The following is a 23,526-nucleotide window of genomic DNA, read 5'->3' as shown; positions in this document are numbered from 1 at the left end:
ATAGTATATATACGTGCGGGAATGTATTTGCATCGTGCTGGTTTCTCGGTAATTTGCCCGTTCGGTGATAACCTCCACAAAAGACGGGAAAATCGCGCTTTCAAACCCCGCCAGTGAAACCATGGTGCGCGTAAATGATAAAACACGGATTTCAAACCAATTACTCTCGACTGAATGGAAAACGCCATTAATTTCCGTTCGAATTTCTGTCGCTGACAGAAGGTAGAAAACTTTGGACAGAACAGACGAAGAAAAGACGGCCGTTTTCGCCGTTGCACCGGTAAAATAATCCCGTCGCCCTGGCAATGATTAATCTAAGCCTTCATTCGACAAAATAAACGGATTCCTGGCGACGTCGGTCCGCTGTAGATAGCTCTCGGCTGGTTCGTCGAATCGAACGGAGATCTTTTTTATTAATTTTCCGTAGCTACCACCTGCATTTGCGTCCAATATCAATTATACATCAAACGATCTCAGAATTTTACCGAACGAACACGATGTTGATTCGACCAAAACAAAACCTCTATTCACCGCTGCAAATAAGGTAGAAAAAAATACCAAATAGATCGAGAGATTTAGATAGAGGACTGATCTTTTTTTTAGAAAGAGCTCGGTCGAATTGATTGAGTTTCGAATTTATTGATACGATGGGAAAATACTGAATATTTTTTCCACACTGAGCATTTTCCGCTCGGGCAAACCACCGCGTCGTAGCATCCTATCTTCCGTTTAACTGAAGCGCATTCTACACGACAGCGGAAGGCATTAGGCTGCCAAGATTTACGCAGTGATAAGAACAAATCTTAAACGAGGAAATTGCCCTGCGTGTCGCTCTAATTCACAATTGATAAGCAATGTATAACGATGAGTATACGTCGACGCCAGCAGATGACGGAAGTGACGTCAGGCCGCGCGTGGAAACACGGGATACGATGACGGCGGAAGAATACAAAAACATGCTATCAGAAATGGCTTCAGAGGCGAATTGGACTTCGTATTACGATTACGAACTCGAGAATCTGACCACAACCCAGGTTCCGGGCTACGTGAACGAAATATACGATGGCAATTTCTCAGTAGTGGACCCTAGTGAGGGAAACTTCACCGGTAGTTTCTTCCAGAATTATTCGCTGTGCGAATGGGCGAACGACACAATGTGTTTGAACGCTACAAATCGGACAACGCCCGATAGTCCTGTAGCCGACGAAAAGAAATATTGGGCTATCATATTGATATTATTTCCATTTTTGACCGTATTTGGAAATATCTTAGTGGTGCTTAGTGTACAACGAGAACGTTCGCTACAAACTGTTACTAATTATTTTATCGTATCCCTGGCTGTCGCTGATGTTATGGTAGCCATGTTAGTAATGCCGTTAGCTATTTATTCAGAGGTAAGCAACCAATAAACATCATATCGTAGTTTACGGTCCTGTTTTAACTCTGTTCCATAATTCAAATGTTTTCTATGTTCTGAATTCCTTATTTTGTTTTAATTTGTTTTGTTTTTTTTCATTATATTTTCCAATCTTTGATTTCGAAAATTTCTACTTGTACAATGTACGTCTTTACCGTGGTGAGATCCAGTTTGAGATGTATACCTCATTATAAAGTTTCTCTCGATAATTCGTTCACTATGGATAATAACCAACCCTTTCGCTGATGAACAAATGAAACCATATTAGCGAATCTCATTTGAAAATGTGGTAATGCCATTTATTTTCCATTTCATTCCGCGGGAAATTTCGGTAAATTGACTGTAATTGAATTGCTGTTCAGGGACTGAGTTCGGTATCAATCTAAGACAACAAACAACCAACATCGTTTTACTACATAGTACTTAACAACACAAAATGACAATTCTCGAGGAAAATAATTTGTACTGAATACATCAATTGGATATGATATATTGAAGTAGTCATCTTAATTGATGGGTACGAAATTTTTCTTTTCTCCTTTGTTTTTATCGTGCACTATACAGAATCTGTATCATTTTGAGTATATCGGGAAGGTGATTTTGAGATGTTGAGAATGGGATCCACATTACCAATAGTCCCACCAGATGGCGTGACGAGCACTCAGTCTTACGTTATCAAAATTAATTAATTTTCACTGGATCTTTAGGCTCCCGAATCCATATATTATCACAGGACCTACCAAATTTTTCTACTCAGATATCGGGATGGTTTTCATTGATAAGTGATTTAGTTAAGAAAAAGTTCATTCAGAACGCGGGTGACCAACTATCTACTAGCGAACCTTGCGGATCCTCGCCTGCCATAAGTGGAATGCTCGATTGCCACAGGAGGTCGTAGGTTCCAATTTCCAGGTAGGCTGGATGCTCATCTTACGATGACGATATACCGGTTCCACGAAGACACGAGAGACAAAATTGTAGCGTCAAATTCGCCATCACGCTTATACCTGATTCCTGAGAGATTTTTCACGCGTAATTATCTAATTGATGAGCGCAGAACGTCGTAAAATGACCGGTTGTTAATTACGCCTTGTCACGTATAGCAATCACCACCTTACAGAGGCGGTGAAATCCTACAAGAAAATCGCTGACAACATGGACAAAATCTCCCGATGAGACAACATGTATTTCGAAAGCATCTAATCATCCCCAACGCCGGAATTAGCCGTCGGTGCTGCGTACACCTGTTTATGACTGCAAAAAAAAAATCAATGAGAAAACGTTAATCACGAAGAGTCCCAACGGATATTACTTAATCAGAAACATTTTTATTACGAGATTCACTATCACTTGCCGGCTTAGGTACGATAATGAGCACCCGTCGTCAAGACGTATTGATGAATTAATGGCATTTCGTCTGCTTTCAAAAAACTGTCCCCGGTAACAAATCACGCTACAGAGCAACATGTATCCATCCACTCACTGACAACGTTACGGCTATTTACTAGATTAATCAATCTGCATGTGATTAAAAGGAAGAGGAATTCGATCTGCATATCAATAATCAATTGCTAAACTAAACTGTTAATATTTGTTGTTTGAATGAGAAAGGGAAGAATCCTCTTAAAATGAATATAGAATAATATGAAAGTTTAGACCATTTTATTCTAAATATCTATAGCCGCGATCACACGAGCATTTTTTGGCCCGGGCCAAATTTGGCCCGGAACAACTGTTCACACGGGTGCCAAATGGGCCCATGCCTGTTTGGCCCGGGCCATATTTGGCCCGACCAAAAACGTCGGACCAGGCCCGAGCCTAATTTTAACACCAGACAAATGATTGCGTTTGAATTGCAACTGACACCGGAAATGATCCACTTCGCTTTGTTTAAACATTGTTGTGTATCTAGTGAATGGTTTACGTGTGAACGCGCTCTTTAATTAGGCACGGGCCAAATTTAGCCCGAGCCTGATCCGTGCCAATTTGGCCCGGGCCAAATCGTCTCCGTGTGATCGCGGCTTATGTTTGATATTTCTATGAACCTAAGAGTGTGCGACTCATCTACATTGGTGGCCAATGGACGTGTTTCACTTCAATGAATCTACTATTTCGGAATTCCCAGTAGGAAATATATCGTACAACCAATTTACCGAGTAAAATTGAAAAAAAAATCCCAGACTAGCAAAACTCATCACCGGGGCTCCTGCGAAATTGCAATTGAAAACATGGCTGGTAGCTGAGTTTTATTCGCTAGAAAACGATTGAATCATTCTATGTAGTAATGACGAGTAATAATAATTGTATGTATTTATCTTCGTTAACGGTTTTAGATAATCACATTAGGACTGGTTAATCGCAGGTGGCAGCACTTGTTAAGACAACAGGTGCCATAGAAATGGCGGCTAATTAGTGCGATATTTGATGAAACGGAAATGCGCCCGAAGCAGACGATGGCTGAAGATAATGACGCAATCAAGGACAGCCATGTCATTCCCGACGAGGTACTAAAGAGGTGCGTTCCCTCATCAACAGACACGTCAGACATTTAGATTAACCACTCATCAACCGTCGCCGTCGCTTCGTCGAGCAGGTCCTTGTTTTATATGGTAATTTTCATAGTACAGTCGTCGGGGTTAGTCCGTCAATATATCCGCACCACAAATATGTCGAAACCTGTGACTTACGGCAGCGGCGTTAAATTACGGATCGTTTTATCAGCCTAGACGGACCTGTCAATGAGACAACCACAGACGTCCCTCAGACACCTACGGTGCCCTTGGGAGATATCTGAGAACTCGTCTCGGGGCGTCGTGTGTATTTTCAAACTGCGTGAACCGATCCAATTTCATAGGAATTCCTTCACGTTTTGATTGAGAGAGAGAGAAGTCTGACGAGAGATGATTTTTGACGAACGAATCTGACTGGGAGAGAACTGCGATAAAAGCCCGGCCCCTGGATTTCATAAGCGGTAGACTGCGTATTAGCCGATCGAATATATCATATTGGCAGTCAGTTATACGTTGATGTTTTTTTATTGTGTCAATCGGATGAAAGAATTCATCTCGCTTCCAGAAATGAAGGGAGAAAAAAGAACGAGAAAAAAACAATAAATTCAATCCGCGCTCGTGCTCTGCTGTCATGGTAGCAATACGCAATAATTACATTGTATTACCCGCGTCGATGTGATGCGTATGTTGTTGACTCAAGTGCGTACTAAGCGGTGATCAGTCAGACTTTGTCGGCTTCTATCTTTTCTACAAATAAAAACTACGATCCTTCAAAGAAAAACGAAGCGTGCGCTGATTGTTGGGGGCTGAAGAACAACGCTCGTCGAGATGGCCTTTTCACGCGTATAGAATCGAAGATGAATTATCAGTTGACGGCTTCATTTCTTACGACGCAACTCGATTCGTAGTTGTAGTTGTGCGATTTCTACACGTTTCTTTGCGCTATATCTTCGTAAATCCATCGATAAAACGGACAAATTATTCGGAAAGTACGCGCGTAAGTCGTAACAGGTCAATCAATAAGCCATTTTTCAAACTCGTCAAACATCGAAGGAAATAAGCACTTTCTAATTTATCAGCCGATGACAAAACTCCTGAAAGTACGTCGTGTCTCTAAGCTGCTGCCTAACTCAACAAAGTTCTGTCACCCCTACTATCTGCTCTAGTCTACAGATTTGACACGTTAATCACTTGTTTTTGCAGTGTTTTGACATGGGTTGCGATCTATATATATATATTGACAAAATTATGACAAAAGCTAGTTTTTTTAGCTAACCGATCATTCATGTGTTTATGAGTAGCATTAAATCGACGACGTACAGTGCCAGCCTTAACAGCCAAACCGTCTCGGGGAAAGTAATACCCTATTTGAAGACGACGTGTTATTGATGACGTTACACTCGAAAACATAAGCTAGAAGTAATTAGACAATGATCTACTGTCTTGGATGTTAAGTCTTGCGCCAATAAAAAATCGAACTGTTCATCAGCCTTACGTTGTTGTACTTATTGTTAAGTTCAACTACTTTAGGAAAAAGTAACTAAAACTCAATATCTACAGTTTGTACTACTATACTCGTTGGCCGATCGCACAACTATATCTGTGCTTTGATTTCCTATCTTAAAATCACACCCCCTGTTTCGTTCCCGGCAGGTGTGGTGGGTTTTTAAGGTACACTAAAGCAAAACAAATCGATCGAGATCTTGCAATTAACAAGGTCAATCCCTGTTCTAAGATCAAGAAAGCGTTTGTGAGTAGTGTCTCCACCGCTACTTTCGTGCATTTTGTCCGACGCTCTCATCACCGAATTGACCGATTTGGATTCTATCATTTATCATTGCCCGGATCAGTCATCATGATATATCATATAACGCAGTTATCCGTAATTTGCACATTGGATTTTCCTACGTTTACGTTAACATCTGTTGACGTTGATGTTGTTACTGGCTATTGGCTATTTATCTAATGGCGCGTTTGCCGTATACGCCGCGATTCTCCAAGGACTTCCCCGCAGTCAGAACAATCGGATTTTACGGCCGAACGGCTATAGATACAAAGAACTACGATGAGAGATATACCTCGCAGCAATATCCTGACACTCATACCCGATGACATGCCGAAAATTGTTATGTCACCAGATATTGGTTTTTGTTCAACTCCTGCAATAGATTTCCCACTTCTTCAGGTACATACGAGTATGTAAGTTCGGTAGAACAGATGATGTGGTAACTGTTGGTAGAAAGGCTGTGTTTCTAATCTCTGGACAGGGGAACTAACAAAAATCTTATAAATACGATGCCCCATCACATTTTTTGTATATTCTGTGGTGAACTAGAGCAAACCTTGCAGATTTAATAAGTCGGTAACTCGCTGTACTCGTAGTCTCGTAGTACTTTTCTTGGTCCCAAAATAAAAAAAATCCGTAAAACTCACTCACCGAAAGTAGGAGGGCTATTTTCTTCCCATTGCAATTTGCTTTTATCGCTGTTCTGACACCTGTTCCTGGCTAGAAAAGTGAACCCGAGATTTTTCCGTTTACAGAAATTAATTGTCAAGCTGTAGTTTTCGGGAAAAGGCTGGAAATCCAGCGTTTTCAAAGTCGGACTTTTTCTTGGTCCCAACCGATCCAGCTTATACACAAGGTTTACTGTGGATCACTTTTTAGTCGCTCCGCATGGCTGTTAATGTCATTGGAGTGTTTATCGGATCCTCTACATTTCAACTTCTATCCGGTTCGAAGAAAATATCCACTACGCAGTGTCACACTGCGCTCTCGGTAAATATCTTTACGGTTCCAAATCTCGAAGTGGATAAAAGCCTTTCGTGCACTTGTTTGCCATCCGTCATTTTGAACGGCAGAGTTCACTGGGTAGATTATTTTCGGGTTGCAGCTTGTGTCGTCAGTTTAATTGGAAACCGTACATATTTACAAGAACATGTCCGCCTGTAATTGGAATCGACTTGAATTACTTAAATATAACGGAAAACTAAATCTGGGTTCAATGCCGGAATCTTTATGTATTGGACTGGAATTTTGGAATCGATTCGGGAAAGCACCTATTGCACTCAGATCTCGAGGTCAGATTCTGCGTTGGTGACGCCTGGATGCTCGATGCATTAAAACCACGTCATCGACTTTATATGGTAAGGATTCTGTTCGGAGGATTTGGGTCATTCGTTTATGCATTCTCAATTAGGAAACATTTCACCTGATTAATCACAGCGGAGATAACCCGAGCGTCTACCTCTATGCAAGATTGAAGAATACGGCAGCAACGGTGTCGTTCCTTTAATCATGCTTATTAGCTAGGTTTTAACTGAAAAGCGTGTCTGTCATGATTAATCGACAATAGAACCTTATCGCACACAGCGGCGCGGCGAAAACGATCTGAGCCTTTCGGAACAACCTCCGCTACATTGACATTTTCCCTAAACAGAGGGTCGATTCCTTTAGATGTTCGACGTCGTCTGGTGTGTATAATATGTTACTAGAAACGACACAGGTCCAATTAATCAAGTCAAGCTTTATCCTTTTCAACTAGTATCTACTCAGCTATTACAAGGCGTTACCGATTTCTCGATCATTATATCGGCACCGTCCGTTTTTTTTGCCCAGTGTCCGCTGATGCGTTTACATTATATATGCCCCTGATATATATAGATACACCAAATGTCACAGTCGCCACCGCGGAGAAACTTGAATACACTCTATATAGAACCTTTTGCGTGAAAATATCCGCATAGACAATTCTCCTTTGATATCTCTTAAAAGTTCTCTATTCAGAATTGATGAACGCAGCAAGATACAGCAATTTATACTTCTCGCTGGCAAATTGAGTTTAACGTTAAACAAAATACAAGCGTTTTTTTCTATACATCAACGAAAGGAAAACAAATCAGTAAAATAATGTTCACGTTGTCCCGATTCTAATCAGCAATGTAGAATTTGCGAAGTGATTTGTCGTACAGTCGTGTCCAGACGACTCTGGGTACCGTAACCTGAATATATACGGCTACAAAAATGCCAAACGATTTACAAACAACCATTTTGTGTGTGACAACATAAAAAAACCTTTTTTACTTTTTTACTATATATATAATATGTACATATGTATATATACATCTGGAGGGTATGTAATCTAAAGGTTAAGAAGTTTTATGCAAATCGGATGCTTGAAAATTGAATATTTCTGAGTGGCGTCTAGGGATGGTTTCAGGTCGATCATTGCTGGAAGCTTTGCATACTGCTGTGTAGTTTTTTTATTTGCTTGTGCGAAAGTAAAAAAAATCGTTTTTTATTCCCCATCGGCGCTCACCGACGTGAACGATTGTGCGGAGTCACACCACCTTCATCGACGCCGCCGACGAAGAAACTTTTTATTGATCGTTCGGAAACTTTGTTGTGATGATCGGTGAAACGGAAAAGCCTCTCAGCCCCCGAAACCAGATTGCTACTTTTGAACGACACCAGCGGCTTAGCTTGAATTCCCTCAATAGTTGTCAGCGTTCCAGGCGTGTATTCTCGAGTGTGAAAAATCCAATTAGAAACTCACTTTTGAAATTGCCCGCGGTATTTCATGGTTCAGTTGGCGAAAACGAAAGTAAGCCTGTTATCGCTGTGTTTTTGGAATGCGACGTTGCTTGCCCCGGAGCCTGATATATCGCCATCAGAGAACGGCTTGTAAAATGCAGACGGTATAGCATTGGTATTCGGTGCGACGATATCAACCGATATCAACAACTTCTTCGTGGATATGTTTTTTGACGGACTGACTGCGAGACATATTGTAACACGAAACCATACAATTCGACAGAAATCCCCTCGTAAATATGATAATAGGTGTCACAAGAAACCTGACACTAATCCAATCCTATCCCATTTTGAAGAACTCGTTCAGACACCAGAATCTGTAATATGTAGATATACACAAATACTTTTGTCAAAATATGCTTGTATTATTTCTCCTAGTAGATCCGTAGGATGAGAGATTCGATGCGAAAAAGATGAAATCCTATTTCAGATGAAAACACTGTCATCAAATTTCTCCCGCAAAAAAACGGAACACCTCGTAAGCGTAGAGCTGTTATTTTTCGTTGCTAAGGGAAGCTGTTGTTTTAGAATTTTATAGCAGTACCGAAGCTCGTAAAAATCTCACAAAATCCCGGAAAGTTTGTTCATAAATCTGTCACGTTCAAACACTAATCTTTGCAAGATTTATGACTACCGGGTGTAGGGAGCATCGGCATTATTCTAGCTTTTTACTCGATCGCTCGTTTTACGGCGTTTTATGCTATTTTGATTCGATGTCTTCGACGACGTTGATTAGATTTAGATTTGAAACGAAAAAAATAAACGACCCATTTAAAACTTAATAAATATATCATTCCTTATTCGCGAAAATTCGACGTTTCAGCGGGGCTCGAACCCATAACCTTGCGCGTGTGAGGTAAATAACAAAGACACTACACCACGACAGATCCAGGGTATTCCATGGTGTCTGGAATCACCCTTTGAAAATTTCTTTTTTTGACACTACTATTCCAAATTATTCCGAAAAACTCAGGAAAATACATCTGGAGGCTCCCCCCCAAAAAAAAAAATCGTTGCTACACAGCTGATTGACCTTAACCTTGGAATGCCCCCGCCCCTGATACCTTGGTTGTCGGCGGTCGGTCGCCTTAAATGACGGTTCAAATAGTTGATTCGTGCCCACCATTAATCTAAAATCAACTCGATTCTCTGCGAATTAAAGCTAATCGATGCTTTATTTTACCACACGGCTATATATGGCTAGAACTGCGCGGCACTAACGATTTGACATATCATTGACAGAAAATCAATCGCGATTTGATATTGAAAACATTGTTGATCAATCTGTGCACGCGGACTCACTGCAATGCGAAAAAGCTAGAGTTTGATCGAATGAATATATGAAATCCATTCGCATGTAACCTACAACTCAACCGCCTATTAAAAATACAGCCCATTCCTTGCCGTTCATATCCCTGGGACCATGAAATGACTCTAGTATATGGCTAAGCGAGGGATACGCATAAATTACCTTAGAAAACCAACTCACGAGGTCACGTGATTTTCTATCTTATTCTGGAGGGAGAGCTCTATATACGGAATCGAATCGCATCATCGCGGGGGAAAATTCAACAACAAAACGCCGCAAAGTTATCGCTGATAGAATTATTTTCTTCGACATATTGCGTCATGCTAATATGATTTCCAGATTGATAGAGAGAACATTTTGCACGCGATCAATTTATTTATGACCAATACCAGCATTCGGGGTTAAACCTGACATAGCCGCACTTTTTGTCATCCTTTGAACTGAAAAATTATTGGAGCAGGTGTACTTTGCGCAAAATATCTTTCATGTGCAAAACTCAGCTCAGCGCAATAAACTAGTTTTGGAAATCAAGATAGTCTTCTATCGTGCCATCTCTCTTCGTTTTAGCCATTACTGCTTTTATGTTTACTGCAGTTTTTGTCACGGGGCTTTATACGTAACGAGCCGTATTTGCAAATATATACCGGCGGTGAGGATCGCTTCATCCCCGGGGCTATTTACTCACAGCGGTCATCCTTCACTAAATTGGAAACCAGCCTCCACCAATCAGGCCACCAAAGCCAAGAAGCTTTTCCGCTACTCTTGTAAACAAGATAATCGAGGGAGCATTTTCTTTGTGAGTACCAGCCAATTTCTTGAACGGCTCTCGATGGTACGGAATCGACTTAATTTGGGTAAATAACTCATTTGCAGTTGCGTCTAACACAATTTCCGACACGGCGTGGCCTACACGACAGTGTCAGATGCGTAAATTAAAATGATTGTACCGTTTGTTTCCTATTTGTTGCACTAGGAAATCAAATTAAGCAGATTGCCTTGTTTTCGCCGCTGGTAATGGTCGTACAGCGCCATACTTGAGAACCTTGATTAGAGGATCGCTTTGAATAGCTGATTTGATCAGATAGAATGCCCGGGGTGGTCGGTGCCGAACTTACAATTAAGTTAGTCACGTAAACGGGTGTCCCCGATCTCGACGCCTGCAATGTTCACTTTAGTTCTATAATCTATTTACGAAAACCCCAACGACTAAATCGGACTTCTTCACCACGGCATATTGCCAGGCCATTTTTTCCAATCCAATCTCTTAATCGACATCTCGATCCAATCAGGGAAGTGTGATGAGATGGAATACGGACGCTATTGTGCAGCTCTTGTCGAATGTGCGTTGTAATTGCCCTAAAGCCGATAACGGTTCGTCGGCGAGCGCTTTGTTACGTAACGCGCCGATAAGCGATAACCAGCGAGATCGGGAATCTCCGTAATAATTCAGTTGTTTCCGAATATCGGTTTTTCATCCCATAATAAACTTATATAAAAATTCCTCTGTAAACTGGTTAAACTCAACACCTGATTTCCCCTCATCAATTTTAGTCGATCAACTTGTATTCACAATTGTCTTAAATTTAAGTGCCCCCTAGTCTGTCTCTTAACTGCTTCTCTTTAATCTGTTTTAGCGTGTAACTGTTTCTACGTTAATTTTCCTTTAGTTTGTATCATCTCTGATTACTTGAATTAGTCTCTTTGTCTCTGGATTGTATATATCTCTCATAATTTCTGTAGTATTCATTATTTCTGAAGATGACTATTAGGACATAGACGAAACGTTGAATAAACTACTAACATTTTTGGACTTTTTCGTTATCATTGTGCGATTCTCTCTACATCGCTTCAGACGGATATAGTGTTTTATCAATCGTGATATCGGTTCTTTCCGCTGTATTAAAATGGCAACGGTTGTCAACGAAATTATAAATGATGACGATTTTGACGAACTATTCTTTGATAGTGACGAATTGGTTCAGATCGATACGGAAATATTACGGGAATCCTCTGGATCAGGATCAACTAATTCGGCCGATTCTAGTGAGTGTTATTCCTTTTGAATCAATGTAATATCGGAATAGTTTCCACCTAATTGCAGGCACTTTATTCTTTCCTTTTCTTTTTCATATAGGTACTTCTCAGGCTCAGCTGACCAGAGACTGCGATCTGAACACGAGAAAACACACATACAGGTATTTTTTACATTTATTTTTATAATCAATACAATCCTTTTAGGTTATAAAATAATAAACGAATACAGAAAATAATATATAAACATAATATAAAAAATCCAGATAAGTACATGTTAAAATAATAATCATTATTATTATTTTCGCAGGAACACTATATATTTGGAAAAGGCTATGACTGAAGTGATTAACCATCGAGTATTTAAATTCAGTTCAAATGGAATGGCAGCAGTACATAATGGAAAATCGATCGATAAAACTTTGACTACAAATACGTCGCCGTCCAGACTTGGAATTAACCAGTGGTTTACAAAAATTCAAGATACATTATGTTCCGCCATTCACATAAGCACTGCGAAAGATTTGGATAAAATGTGGGCAAAGTTTCATGTTGTGATAGTCACAGGGACAGTTTTTTTAACGTTTTTGTTCTTACGCCATTTTTGTAATTTGACACGACACATATTACAGATATATATCGGGTACTGTTCAGTATCATCATCAAAATCAATGTTGAACAACTCCTTCACATGGCTTTTGAAATTATTTTTATCGATAGGACGACGATCCGGAGGTTTCGCATTTTTTCCACACAATCGACAAAGATCCATGACTAAAAACAAGAAAAGGTTAATTAAATGAGATTGCTGATGCTATTTAGGCAACTTGGTTTATATGGGGGACAATAATTTGTAGGCCTAATGTAAGCGTTATTAAGTAACATTATTATGTAGTAAATACACATTTTAAAGATCATACTTCATGTATATGTCTGTGTCGTAACATAGCAACATGACGTCAGAAACGAAAGCTGCGCGAGTCTGGGCCGAAATATTTGACATCTTCAATGCCCAAATAACGCTAAACCCGGAATCGGAACGAACTGGCAAAAACATATGTTTAACACATAAAAACAGACTTTAATCACAATATAAACACTTAATGTTCCGATTCCGGGTTTCGGAGATATAGAAGAATAAAAATACATACCTTTTTGGACAAATTTTACGAGAAATTGTTGAATTTCAACCGATTTTCTAAAGAAAAATATGTTTATACACAGCCACTTCCACGTGGTTCAATGAACTGCAGTGCGCATGCGTAGTATCGATCGCAGAACATTTATCGGGCTAAAACTATTGCGGGTTGTTCTGCGACCGAATCAAAGTTGATGTTGACTGGTGTTCAGCTGGTAACACACACTCGATAAGCGTAGCTTACTGCTGTTGCGGTAACCTTTGATGTACGGGCTGAATTGAATAGCCTACATCCGGCAATTAAAAGCGTCCGTATTCCATCTCATCACACTTCCCTGATCCAATTAACTATAGAACCCGCTATTCAGACGTACTCTATTTTTTTCTCGGTCACCAGTGTACGGTTCTATATCGAGCTGATTAACTATCACGCGCGTTTATTCTGCGCAGGCGATGTCAGTTTATTTAGCTTGATGATTATTTTTTACACGTCGCTCTCTGTCCAATCATTCAATCAGTATCGACCGCGTTCAATGCCGCCGCTGGTGCCGCGACGAATTGATCCGCTTTTTTCTCCTTTCTTACGTACGTCGTGATCATTTCGACGTAATCTGTTTTTCAAAATGACGAGGCATCCGTCTTTAATGGCCGACTATCTTAAAGCCTTTCGGATGATGTAGGTTTCAAAAGACTTAATACGCGTAATACGATGTGACAATTGGGATGTATTTAGCCACGATTCAATGCGTCGCGAATTCTTTAAGATAGTTTACTCTCCCGAGGAATACGCTTTACCGCGTATCTCGGTTTCTGCGGAACCGCGCCAGGATTAAAACGACGTCGGCAAAAAGCGGGCGAGGGGAATTTCGTCGTTTTCCAATCCCATTTCACTCTCATTGAAAAGGGATATTTTTTAAAGACGCTACAGATTCGTCGGTAAGCCTCGTTCGATAATTGGAATAAAAACGAGGCAATTTTCTCTTGACGAACGAGTGTTTGATGAAGCGTCGTTGACAAAAGTGAAACGAATTCCGTGTCGATTTTTCCCATTTCATCGCGGAAGCATTCCCGCAGATAATACGTAACAACAAACACTGAATGATGAAACTCGTCGTGGCAGGTTTGCTAGTTTTGCTTTTAATTGATTCCTGTCTGGGATCAATGGTCGTCTTTGAATATCGAAATGAAATGAGTTTTTTAGGACGATTTCGACAAAACTCATTAATATATACAACCATGTCGATTGGAGTCATTTCCACGGTCCAAAATATGATTATATTAAAGCCATATATTATACTGGGATCATATTTTCCTCTTAATTAAACAGACCAATATTGGTGTTTTTTCTTTCTATTTCTTTGTAGATATTTTCTAAGTAAATTAGAACTTGCTATTGAACTTGATGACATTGAACCCGTTCGGTCCTGGTGCCGTTTATCAGTTATCAGTTTAGTCCAGAGGTTCTGTAGTTAAATCTGGTTTATTAAGACTGTTTTGGTCTCAAAAAGCTACATCTTGATTAAATTTTCATGGGCTGACGATAAAGTTAAGTTTATGGGTTAGACGTTTCCACATTGCGAGACGCTAGCGCTAGCTCCGTCCTAATTGCTCGACCGATCGGACATCCGTAAACCTGATTAGATAGTTTATCCGTGAACGAGGCGAGATTGCAACACGAACCTGATCACTCGAATGCCATAAACCACGAGCGTTTCGAACCCTAATTGAGTTTCGGTCCAGACGTGTTTTCGTCGGGGGTTTTGTGTCCGACGTTGATTGGTTTTATAATTCTGACAATTTTCTTGTCAAACACGTCTCAAGTTCATATTTGCAGATCGCTTAACCCAATCACAGAGATTGATGTAACTAAGACGTTTTGCGGTTTCAATGTTTGGCATGATTACTGACTCGTTGTCTTCATAGATGCTTCGCATATTTTTCTACACTCTCTGGCCACTAAATTGAAAATTTCTATTCCAGCACATACTTAGTCAAACTAACTCGCTCTCTTCCACAATCTCCGCATTTGTAAAATGGACGAGGTTTTATATTGAAATTTGGCGAGCTTTCGAGCAGTGAACTCTCGAACCTGCAGTATTTGGGTGAAGGCTTCGTTGCACTCTGAGAACTCTCAGTAAAATCACCAATCTGCGACAGTTATCTCTGAAGCGCTTGGGAAATCAGTTACAGAAACAGTATCAATTTGCGATAGATATATTATTGTCATGTGTATTATTTGACTGAGAAATCACAACCCGGCAATGGAAACGTGTAATTCCAAACACGTTTTAAAACAATAAGATACCGCTGATGTGACGCTTGCACTGCGATGGGGTTCCTGCGAGCTTGTTGTAATTGATAGCTTTCAACGAACACCGACCGTTCAGCGATAGGGAAACAACTAAATATATCTATACAATATACGTATGCGACGGTGCGGTTGTTCGACGACGTTTCGATCGAAAAAAGGCCGGACGAAAATGGGCTATTTAACTTCATTTGCGCGGAAAGCTACGATCAGCCGTTCAGATAAGTTATCCTCGATACGTGCGATGAATTCCGCTCGACAGGAAAAACTCGACGTCGATTTCCAAATTCATTAAACAGAAATCCGATGTTTTTATACGAACATACATACTTGTCGGCTCTTAGCACGTATTTCAGACAATTTGTAAACCTCATCGACCGAGCTTGTTTCGTTAGCTTAAAGGAAATTGGTTGCCGTGATTTTTACGTGACCTGCCGAGCAGATAGGAAGAAAGTTTTATGACGAGTTTATTCGAAAACGATTCAATTCGGTGGCAATGATTTGTTAAACGCGTTTGACACGGTAGTTTATGATTTGACGACGATGTTCTTTCTCATCGCGTGGCTCCGATGATTAGACAAAAATTCGTGCAGATCTATGGTATGTCTCTAAGAATCGACAGAGCCCTCATTGAGTGTGCATCGTACTGTAAGAGCACGCAGTTCCATGTTCAATATCTCGGGCAATCATCTACAAACAAGACTTCTTCCATGATCCAACAAATTATCACATACAGTTAAACCTCGCATAACTTGGACAAATTGGGACCGATTAGATTAAAGTGCGAGATACGGATCAGAAAATTCTGCTGCCTATTACATCGAAAAATTTATCTCAATGTTCACGGGATTCTCTGCTACTTTTGAACGATCTCGTATTTGACTGGAAGATAACTGATATTAATCTCAGTATTTAACAAGTAAAAACCTACATTTGATATTAAATTGTCTGTCTGACGGTTTCGGAGTTTATCTAAACTCTATCAACAGAGAAACCAAAATAATAATGATTATCATATCATTTTGGTTTCTCTGATGATAAAGTTTAGATATAAACTCCGAAACGGTCACACACTAAACATTTTAATATCAACTGTGAGTTTGGATCTTATCTTTACACGTCAGGGAACATAATGTTGATGTTTAAGGGACGGAAATTGCTTCTTGGGGTTACTTAAATGTAAAAGATATGTATGTATATTTTGAGGTAAAACGCCAACTGTAAAATCAATGAAAGATTGTCATATAATTACTTTGACGAATAAATACAATACTTAGTCCTGGAGCTAAATTTGTAGACAGGTTCTAACTTAAACCTCTTTGACGACTCATAGGTGACTCTAATGAATAAAGTGTGCCTTCATTCGTTATCGCTGTTCAATAATTTGATGATTCAGACAAGTTTTACTAATTACTCGTGGAACCATGCCTTATCTACGAAATTCAATTTCCCAATTCAGATCCGGATCGATCGACGAACGCTTTTCATATCAGATCGTATTTTCGATCGAGTGAAAAGTTTTTCATTCTCCGCTCTTGTGTCGACTCTGCGCGGGTTTTTCGTGCGATTTTCCGTCGGGAGAACCCGATCAACGACATCACACGATGCGCGTCGATAACTTAATATCCGGCGAGCGCATCGAAACCGTGGCCGACCGTTTGAAGTTATAACCATCAAACGATTCATGAGATCGTCCCACATCTGGCACGTTGAGAAATATAATCCCTACCATCACTAATACCCTTAACCTTGAAAGCTGTCATGCATGAAACCTAAGATGATGCGAATCTCTCTCTCTCTCCCTCTTGAGGTGAGAGTATTTCATCAAAATATCTTTCAGTAGACAATTATGAATATTTGTATATATATATATATATATCAACTTATATATTTATTTTCAGATAAACGGCGGTGTATGGGAGTTAAGTGCTACTTTGTGTGACGCGTGGGTGGCGTTCGATGTGATGTGTTGTACTGCGTCTATTCTCAATCTCACTGCCATTAGCGTTGACAGGTGAGTTATCAACGTCCTGTTTAGGGGCATATATCTGCTAGCTTCTTCGTTTTATCTCTGAAGGACACCAGAAAACAGACGGCCGAGGTTCGCTAAACATTAACTTCGGACTCGGACTCATAGAAAGCTCGTTATATATCAGATGCGTTACATCGCACTACTACACTATTCACGTCAATGATCAAGTATTACTGAAAGTTAAAAATCTCTTTCCCCGAACATTTCACACTTAAAATACGGTAATTAATTGGTGAATGTATTAGTCTGTCACCCAGTAGCTATAAATCACCTACCCGGGGACGTGTAATTAGTTTTCTATCTGATGCCGTTAGCTTTCCGGGAAATTAATTAGCAATTAATAGGTTACCGTACGTGAAACGGCTTTAATCACATGAATCATCTGTTAATCCCGCAGTTTCAGCAACCGAATCGGTTTAGAGGTAAGATTTATTACTGTATCCTACTACTACACACTCAATGCGCGCGCGTCGCACTAAACCTCCGGAGCGCCCATTGTGACGTCGACAGCAGGGCGACGACGGTAATGATTTAGTGGCGTGCTCTGAAATCGCGGCAGTAAATCTCCGCGATGATGATGGTGATTACAAGGTGATACAGCGACCAGGTATTTGTCACCCGTCAAACACATCTACTCACGACGCGCAAAAACATTCACTATAAATCAACTCTACAATCATAATTTCATGCTTGAACCCTCGTACACACGTTATTTTTCATTTCATATTTTCATACAAACAGTTCCTGGAATGCCCTACTGTATATAGATTGATAGAATCTGTTTATTCTAGATGCTTTTCGATCAAAACTTATATTCATTATTCACTCGGCGTGTCATTCATGGGTTCTATTTCTTCCTGCTTTAATTTGTTTTAAATGGAAATTCATAAGTGGCATCTCTCAGAAACGTACCAATAATTTTATCATAAAAGTCCAAAGAATTTATTCGAAAACAAATACCCCAGAAAAAAAATATCTTAGAAGTTTGGAAAAATTCGGTGAACGAATGAGAAACGCCTTCTTCCGATCGCTGTTGGAAATTAGCTCGAGATGCGCGGTAATAAGTTCGCCTGCCGAGCAGTCATTAATCCGCGGGCTCGGTGCATATTAGAAAGCATTTAAAACAAATGAAAATTGCCGTAAAATCAGTGAGCCGATTTATCTGATGGGTTGATATTATTGAAGAAAGGTAATTTGGAACGTCGTAAAAACCCGGTTAACGTCAACTTAATTGCCAATAAGGGCGCATCGTGTTCATACTTCAGTAAACAGGTTAATATCCGCATTAACCAACTATTCCCTTACTTAATACCTAGACACAAGGACGACTACTTACGATTTGTACTTCTCCAACAGAAAAGAAAACCTCGGAGAAATTATCTTTGAAATATAGAATTACCTCATAACTACCAACGATGTGGAGTTTATTTTCTGAATTTTACAACTCTTTTTTCCAGATTCATCGCAGTTACTCAACCTATCAAATATGCCAAACATAAAAATTCCAAACGAGTTTACGCCATGTTGGCCCTGACGTGGATCGTATCAGCAGCCATAGCGTCACCTATTGTACTCGGGATGAACTATACGGACAACAGGAAGGAGAACGAATGCGGTTTCTATAATTCCGATTTTTTAATATATTCCTCAATGGGGTCATTCTATATACCGACTGTATTAATGATTATACTTTACTATAAGATATTTCGAACGATCCATGACCGCGCTAAGAAAGCCAGGGCTAGTAAAAAAACCGGGGTGGGTAGAACGTTCGAAAATAAAAATGCTAGACCTCTGGCCGAGTCGGCTCCTCCTCAGTCGCAGGCGTACAAATTCAAACAGGACGAAAGTCGACAAAACTCGCAACGCGATAACCTACAGCTTCCAAGTCCGTCGCAATCGTGTGCGAAAACATCTCTTGCCGAGGAAGTGTCGGTGACAAATCAAGGGACAACAGAATCGCAGGAAGAGGAAGAAGAAGATCCCGAAAATCAGGAACTAAAAGATCACGTTATCGTCAACGATAAAAGCGCAGATTTTCATATGTTAAGTCCAGTTAGTGATAACACGTTACAGTTGCCGTTCAAATTGGACATCGATTCAGGTTACAGCGCGCCGACTACTGTCGAAATCGAAACTCAATTCAGCGCAATAACTACGACCGTGACGGACCACACGTTCAATTCGAGGACTAGGGATTTTCTCAAGTTGCCCGGTAAAAAGAAATCGAGCGGACGAAACGGTGAGTCGCGCTGTCAAAAGAAGTCGACATCGTCGAACTGTAGCGGTGCTACCGGTGGCCAAAAGAAAAGCGTAACGAAATTCAATTTTCACATGCGCAGACATAGTCATAAAAAGAAGAAAGACAGATCGTCGGCGGCATCGAAACGAGAAAAGAAAGCGACGAAAACACTAGCCATAGTTTTAGGTGAGTTAATTGTAGATACCAAATGAACGCCAGTGAGACGAGACATGTGATTTGCGAGTTGTTCCTTATTTCGTAAATCGTCTAAAAGATGTATTCATAGAGTAGCCGTGTTAACCGGGTTTAGAATAAACGATTAGTACTATATAGGTTAACTATTTATTAGACGCACGAGCTTTCGCTATTTATGTATGGTAGCTTCATTAGGTGATACATAGTACTTACTACTCGTCTCGTTATTTATTCTATAAGGTCTATGAAAAGTATATTTTGATGGGAATTTGGTGACTGAAACGCACTGGACGTGTGGATCATTATAGAAACAGAAATTGCTCTTTAGTTGGATTGATAGAAAATATCGGATCAAATTACTAAACGTATTGATCTGTTCATTTATTTACCCGGAGCTCTTCTTCTTTGCTGTAAGATATTTTCAAAAATGAATCACCCGGATTTGAATCCATTCACATGCCACGCGCCGTGCTGAAATAAGCCTAATCGGATATCTCTGAGTTTGCCGTTCGTTCTCGAATTCTACACGCGCGATGAAAGCGAAAAACCGCGCGCAAATTATCCACTTGCCATGTTATTATCATCACGAAAGGGCCAGTGCTTGTATTAATCAGCGTTCGTGACGGTACGAATTGATTGCAGATAACCGCAGTTCTTAAAAGCGAAGATACTCGTCCACGAGCGAGAGGACGTGCCGTCTCGATTTCAAGCGCCGGCAACTCATTAAACTTTCAAATTAGCCAGCTCACTTCAGTCGAGAGAGAGCTATTTACCGAAAACAAGATTTCTATTCGATACGCTCTGATTCCCGATTACGACGTGTCTAATGGTAGATTAGGCTTTAGAATAAGAGGTGATAAGGTAAACCGTTGGACGTGCGTTTCCTCGCGTTATCAAACGAGTGTAATTTGATATCAAACCGGATTCCATTTAGTTTGAATTCAATTTACTCCATTCATCATTGCCATTCCGGTTCCTGTCATGGCGGCGGCGACGCCCGTCGGTGCATTCAATTTTTCTCCAGCGTTTGAACGGAAAGGTGCTCTTAGAACTAGATGTTCGTCTGAAAAAAGAAGCCGTTTAAAAACTACGTGTTAGATTCAAATTATTAACAACTCGATGCTTGCTCTTCGAATAGGAAATTTCTAAGAGATTTTTATCCACAAAATTTCTATCATAATCGATAGGCATGCGAGTTCTAACAGACATGTATTTCATCTTCATAATTAATTCATTTAAAAAAAAGGATTCTCGGTTGCCACAGTATCATTCATTCGCTCGATTATTGAAATGTGCCAACAGGTGTATCTATATATATATATATATATATATATATATATATATATATATATATATATATATATATATATATATATATATATATATATATATATATATATATATATATATATATATATATATATATATATATATATATATATATATATATATATATATATATATATATATATATATATATATATATATATATATATATATATATATATATATATATATATATATATAGATATATATTAGTTCCCTACTCGCTCCCGTTTTTCGTCAAGAATTCCCAACTGCGATTATTGGCAATAAATAGTGGATAACAATAATTCATCGGTCCCCGTGCTCGGCTTTTTATATACCTCACATCGCCTGCGGGCTGACAAATGTTCTTTGCCGTGTCGCTGGCTTCATTACTGCCAAATATGTCGGCGTATCGAGTGAGAAACATAGTTATAATACGAAGCAATACCGGGCGCTCGCCAACATCAGGTCTATTTCGACGTTGATCGCGGTATCTATTCATGACATTCACTAATCAGTACAATATTGGATGTCTGTGCTAGTCAGATAGTCTCGTATACAATACCTGCGGGTATATCCCATCCTTTCCGTCAGATACACACTTATCAATAAACTTATTGACTTCAGGCCATTTCTGATGGCGAGAGGGATTTCTCGTTAATCCCATGGCTCTATACTCGCTAACGACAGGGAGCGACGCCGGAGGTGGAAGATACCGCGCATCGCCGTTGCATATAAAAGAATTAAATCACCGCCTGCGCGCGCGCGAATCAAAATACTTTCCGAGGAGTAAAGGCTAAGATGTTGACGTTGTATCTGTGCGGGGCGTGAAATCTGAGAAGTCATTATGACATAATCTGTGTTTACAAAGAAGAGATAATCCTCGTCGAATAATCGTAAAAGTTGTGCCCTTTGCATTGAACAGACCTTGAAAACTAGTCCATGATATATTGCAAGAATTAACCTTTGAATTAGTGGAATATGCATATAGCCTGTGATTTTCGTAAATGTTAACTTAGAAAATTATTTTTTGTCTTTACAGGCGTATTTCTCATCTGCTGGTTGCCGTTCTTCACATTGAACAATATCATAAACGCTATTTGCATTCGTTACCGATTGAAACATAATCCGATGTGCAACACCGACCCGATGATGTTCAGTTTGTTCGTCTGGCTGGGTTACATCAATAGTTTCCTCAATCCGATCATCTACACGATATTCAATATCGAATTCAGGCGCGCTTTCAAAAAGATTCTCACAAATCCGCAATGTCCTCAGTGTACAACGTGCAACTTTTATAGATAACGGAGCGCATTTTCATAAATAATCGCTTGTAAATAGAATGAATAAATCAATCGATATAGATGAACGAAAATAACGAAAATTGTATATGATGAGCATTGATTATGTAATAGCTTTCATGAATCTTTAAGTATTATGTGCCAGAATTGCCAATCTAAGTCTCAAGTTGTGGGAGGCTCCCCCGTATCTGATGATATACCGACAACGCTTTTGCTTCATTTCATTAACCTTTACTTCATAATTATTACCCAATAGAATTTAAATCGCGCACCAAAGTGAGTGTATCATACATTTAGGTATATTCATAAAAGAATGTTGTATGTTTACATCAGGCAATTTTTCTGACGCTGCGAGTATTATAGCTATATTTAATTCAAATTAGTTAAATCCCTCGAGAGACAAGTTTGTGTAACCTCCATAAAACAGTTTTGTGTCAAAAACGAAAAAAAAAAACATACACATACAATACTTAGTCTATAAGCAATTGTTTAGGGGCATATCATCATCATAAAGACATTCATTTACTAGGGTAACCCGGCCTACCCGACGCCAGGGTAAAAACATCAATCTGAAATATCAGTTGTATTTGCAATATTATGGTTTCTATCGGTAATAAGCTTGCTCAATTCTCTATTTTGATTGTCAGGCAACAATCGTTTTTCGTTATGACGAAATGGTGGTGGACGTACCGAGTTTTTGACGTAGAACACGATTATACGTAATCAGTCTCAAAGTGTACATGTTTTTATAAGTCGGAAAATGTCGTATGTAAAAAAGATCACGCAGATTTCCAATTTGCAAAACATCCATGAGCTTTTTTAGATATGCTTTCCTTAAAAGGATAAACGTCTATTAATGATATTAGAGTACTGAGTTTCACGAATGATATCCTAGAGTTTCCTGTCATAAAGATTACGCGTTCTTCATTAACTGTAATAGCATATAAAACCCCTGCACGAAAAATTAGCATCGCTGTTCAAAATGAACGATTTTACCGAACCTTGAGGGATTGGATAGGATGATTTACCGGTTTTAGTTAGTTAGTTGGTGATTCAAGGCCTTAGTTCACATAGTTTGGAGTTAAATTGCCGACTCTGATGAAGGTACCCTACCCTAGTCAACGTCGGTTTAATCTACGTGTAA

The 23,526-nt window shown here is 39.6% G+C and overlaps 1 protein-coding gene across 1 annotated transcript; it reads left to right on the top strand.

Annotated features, from left to right (window-relative positions):
* The first annotated feature begins 113 nt into the window (after positions 1-113).
* LOC141906798 (D(2) dopamine receptor-like) lies at positions 114-22,491 on the top strand. The gene is made up of 4 exons (XM_074796179.1): positions 114-1,394; positions 17,206-17,318; positions 18,794-19,764; positions 22,124-22,491. Exons 1-4 carry the CDS (start codon positions 855-857, stop codon positions 22,384-22,386), a joined length of 1,887 nt encoding a protein of 628 aa, XP_074652280.1. The 5' UTR covers positions 114-854; the 3' UTR covers positions 22,387-22,491.
* The last annotated feature ends 1,035 nt before the right edge of the window (positions 22,492-23,526 follow it).

This window comes from Tubulanus polymorphus, chromosome 6 (assembly GCF_964204645.1).
Source record: "Tubulanus polymorphus chromosome 6, tnTubPoly1.2, whole genome shotgun sequence".
NCBI lineage: Eukaryota > Metazoa > Nemertea > Palaeonemertea > Tubulaniformes > Tubulanidae > Tubulanus > Tubulanus polymorphus.
The sequence above is the reverse complement of the archived record's forward strand: the minus strand, read 5'-3'. Positions and strand labels throughout refer to the sequence as shown.

Coding starts and splice junctions, on each gene's coding strand:
- LOC141906798 (XM_074796179.1), top strand. CDS start 855: ATGTATAACGATGAGTATACGTCGACGCCAGCAGATGACGGAAGTGAC. Junction 1,395..17,205: donor CGTTAGCTATTTATTCAGAG/GTAAGCAACCAA, acceptor ATTTATTTTCAG/ATAAACGGCGGTGTATGGGA. Junction 17,319..18,793: donor ACTGCCATTAGCGTTGACAG/GTGAGTTATCAA, acceptor TCTTTTTTCCAG/ATTCATCGCAGTTACTCAAC.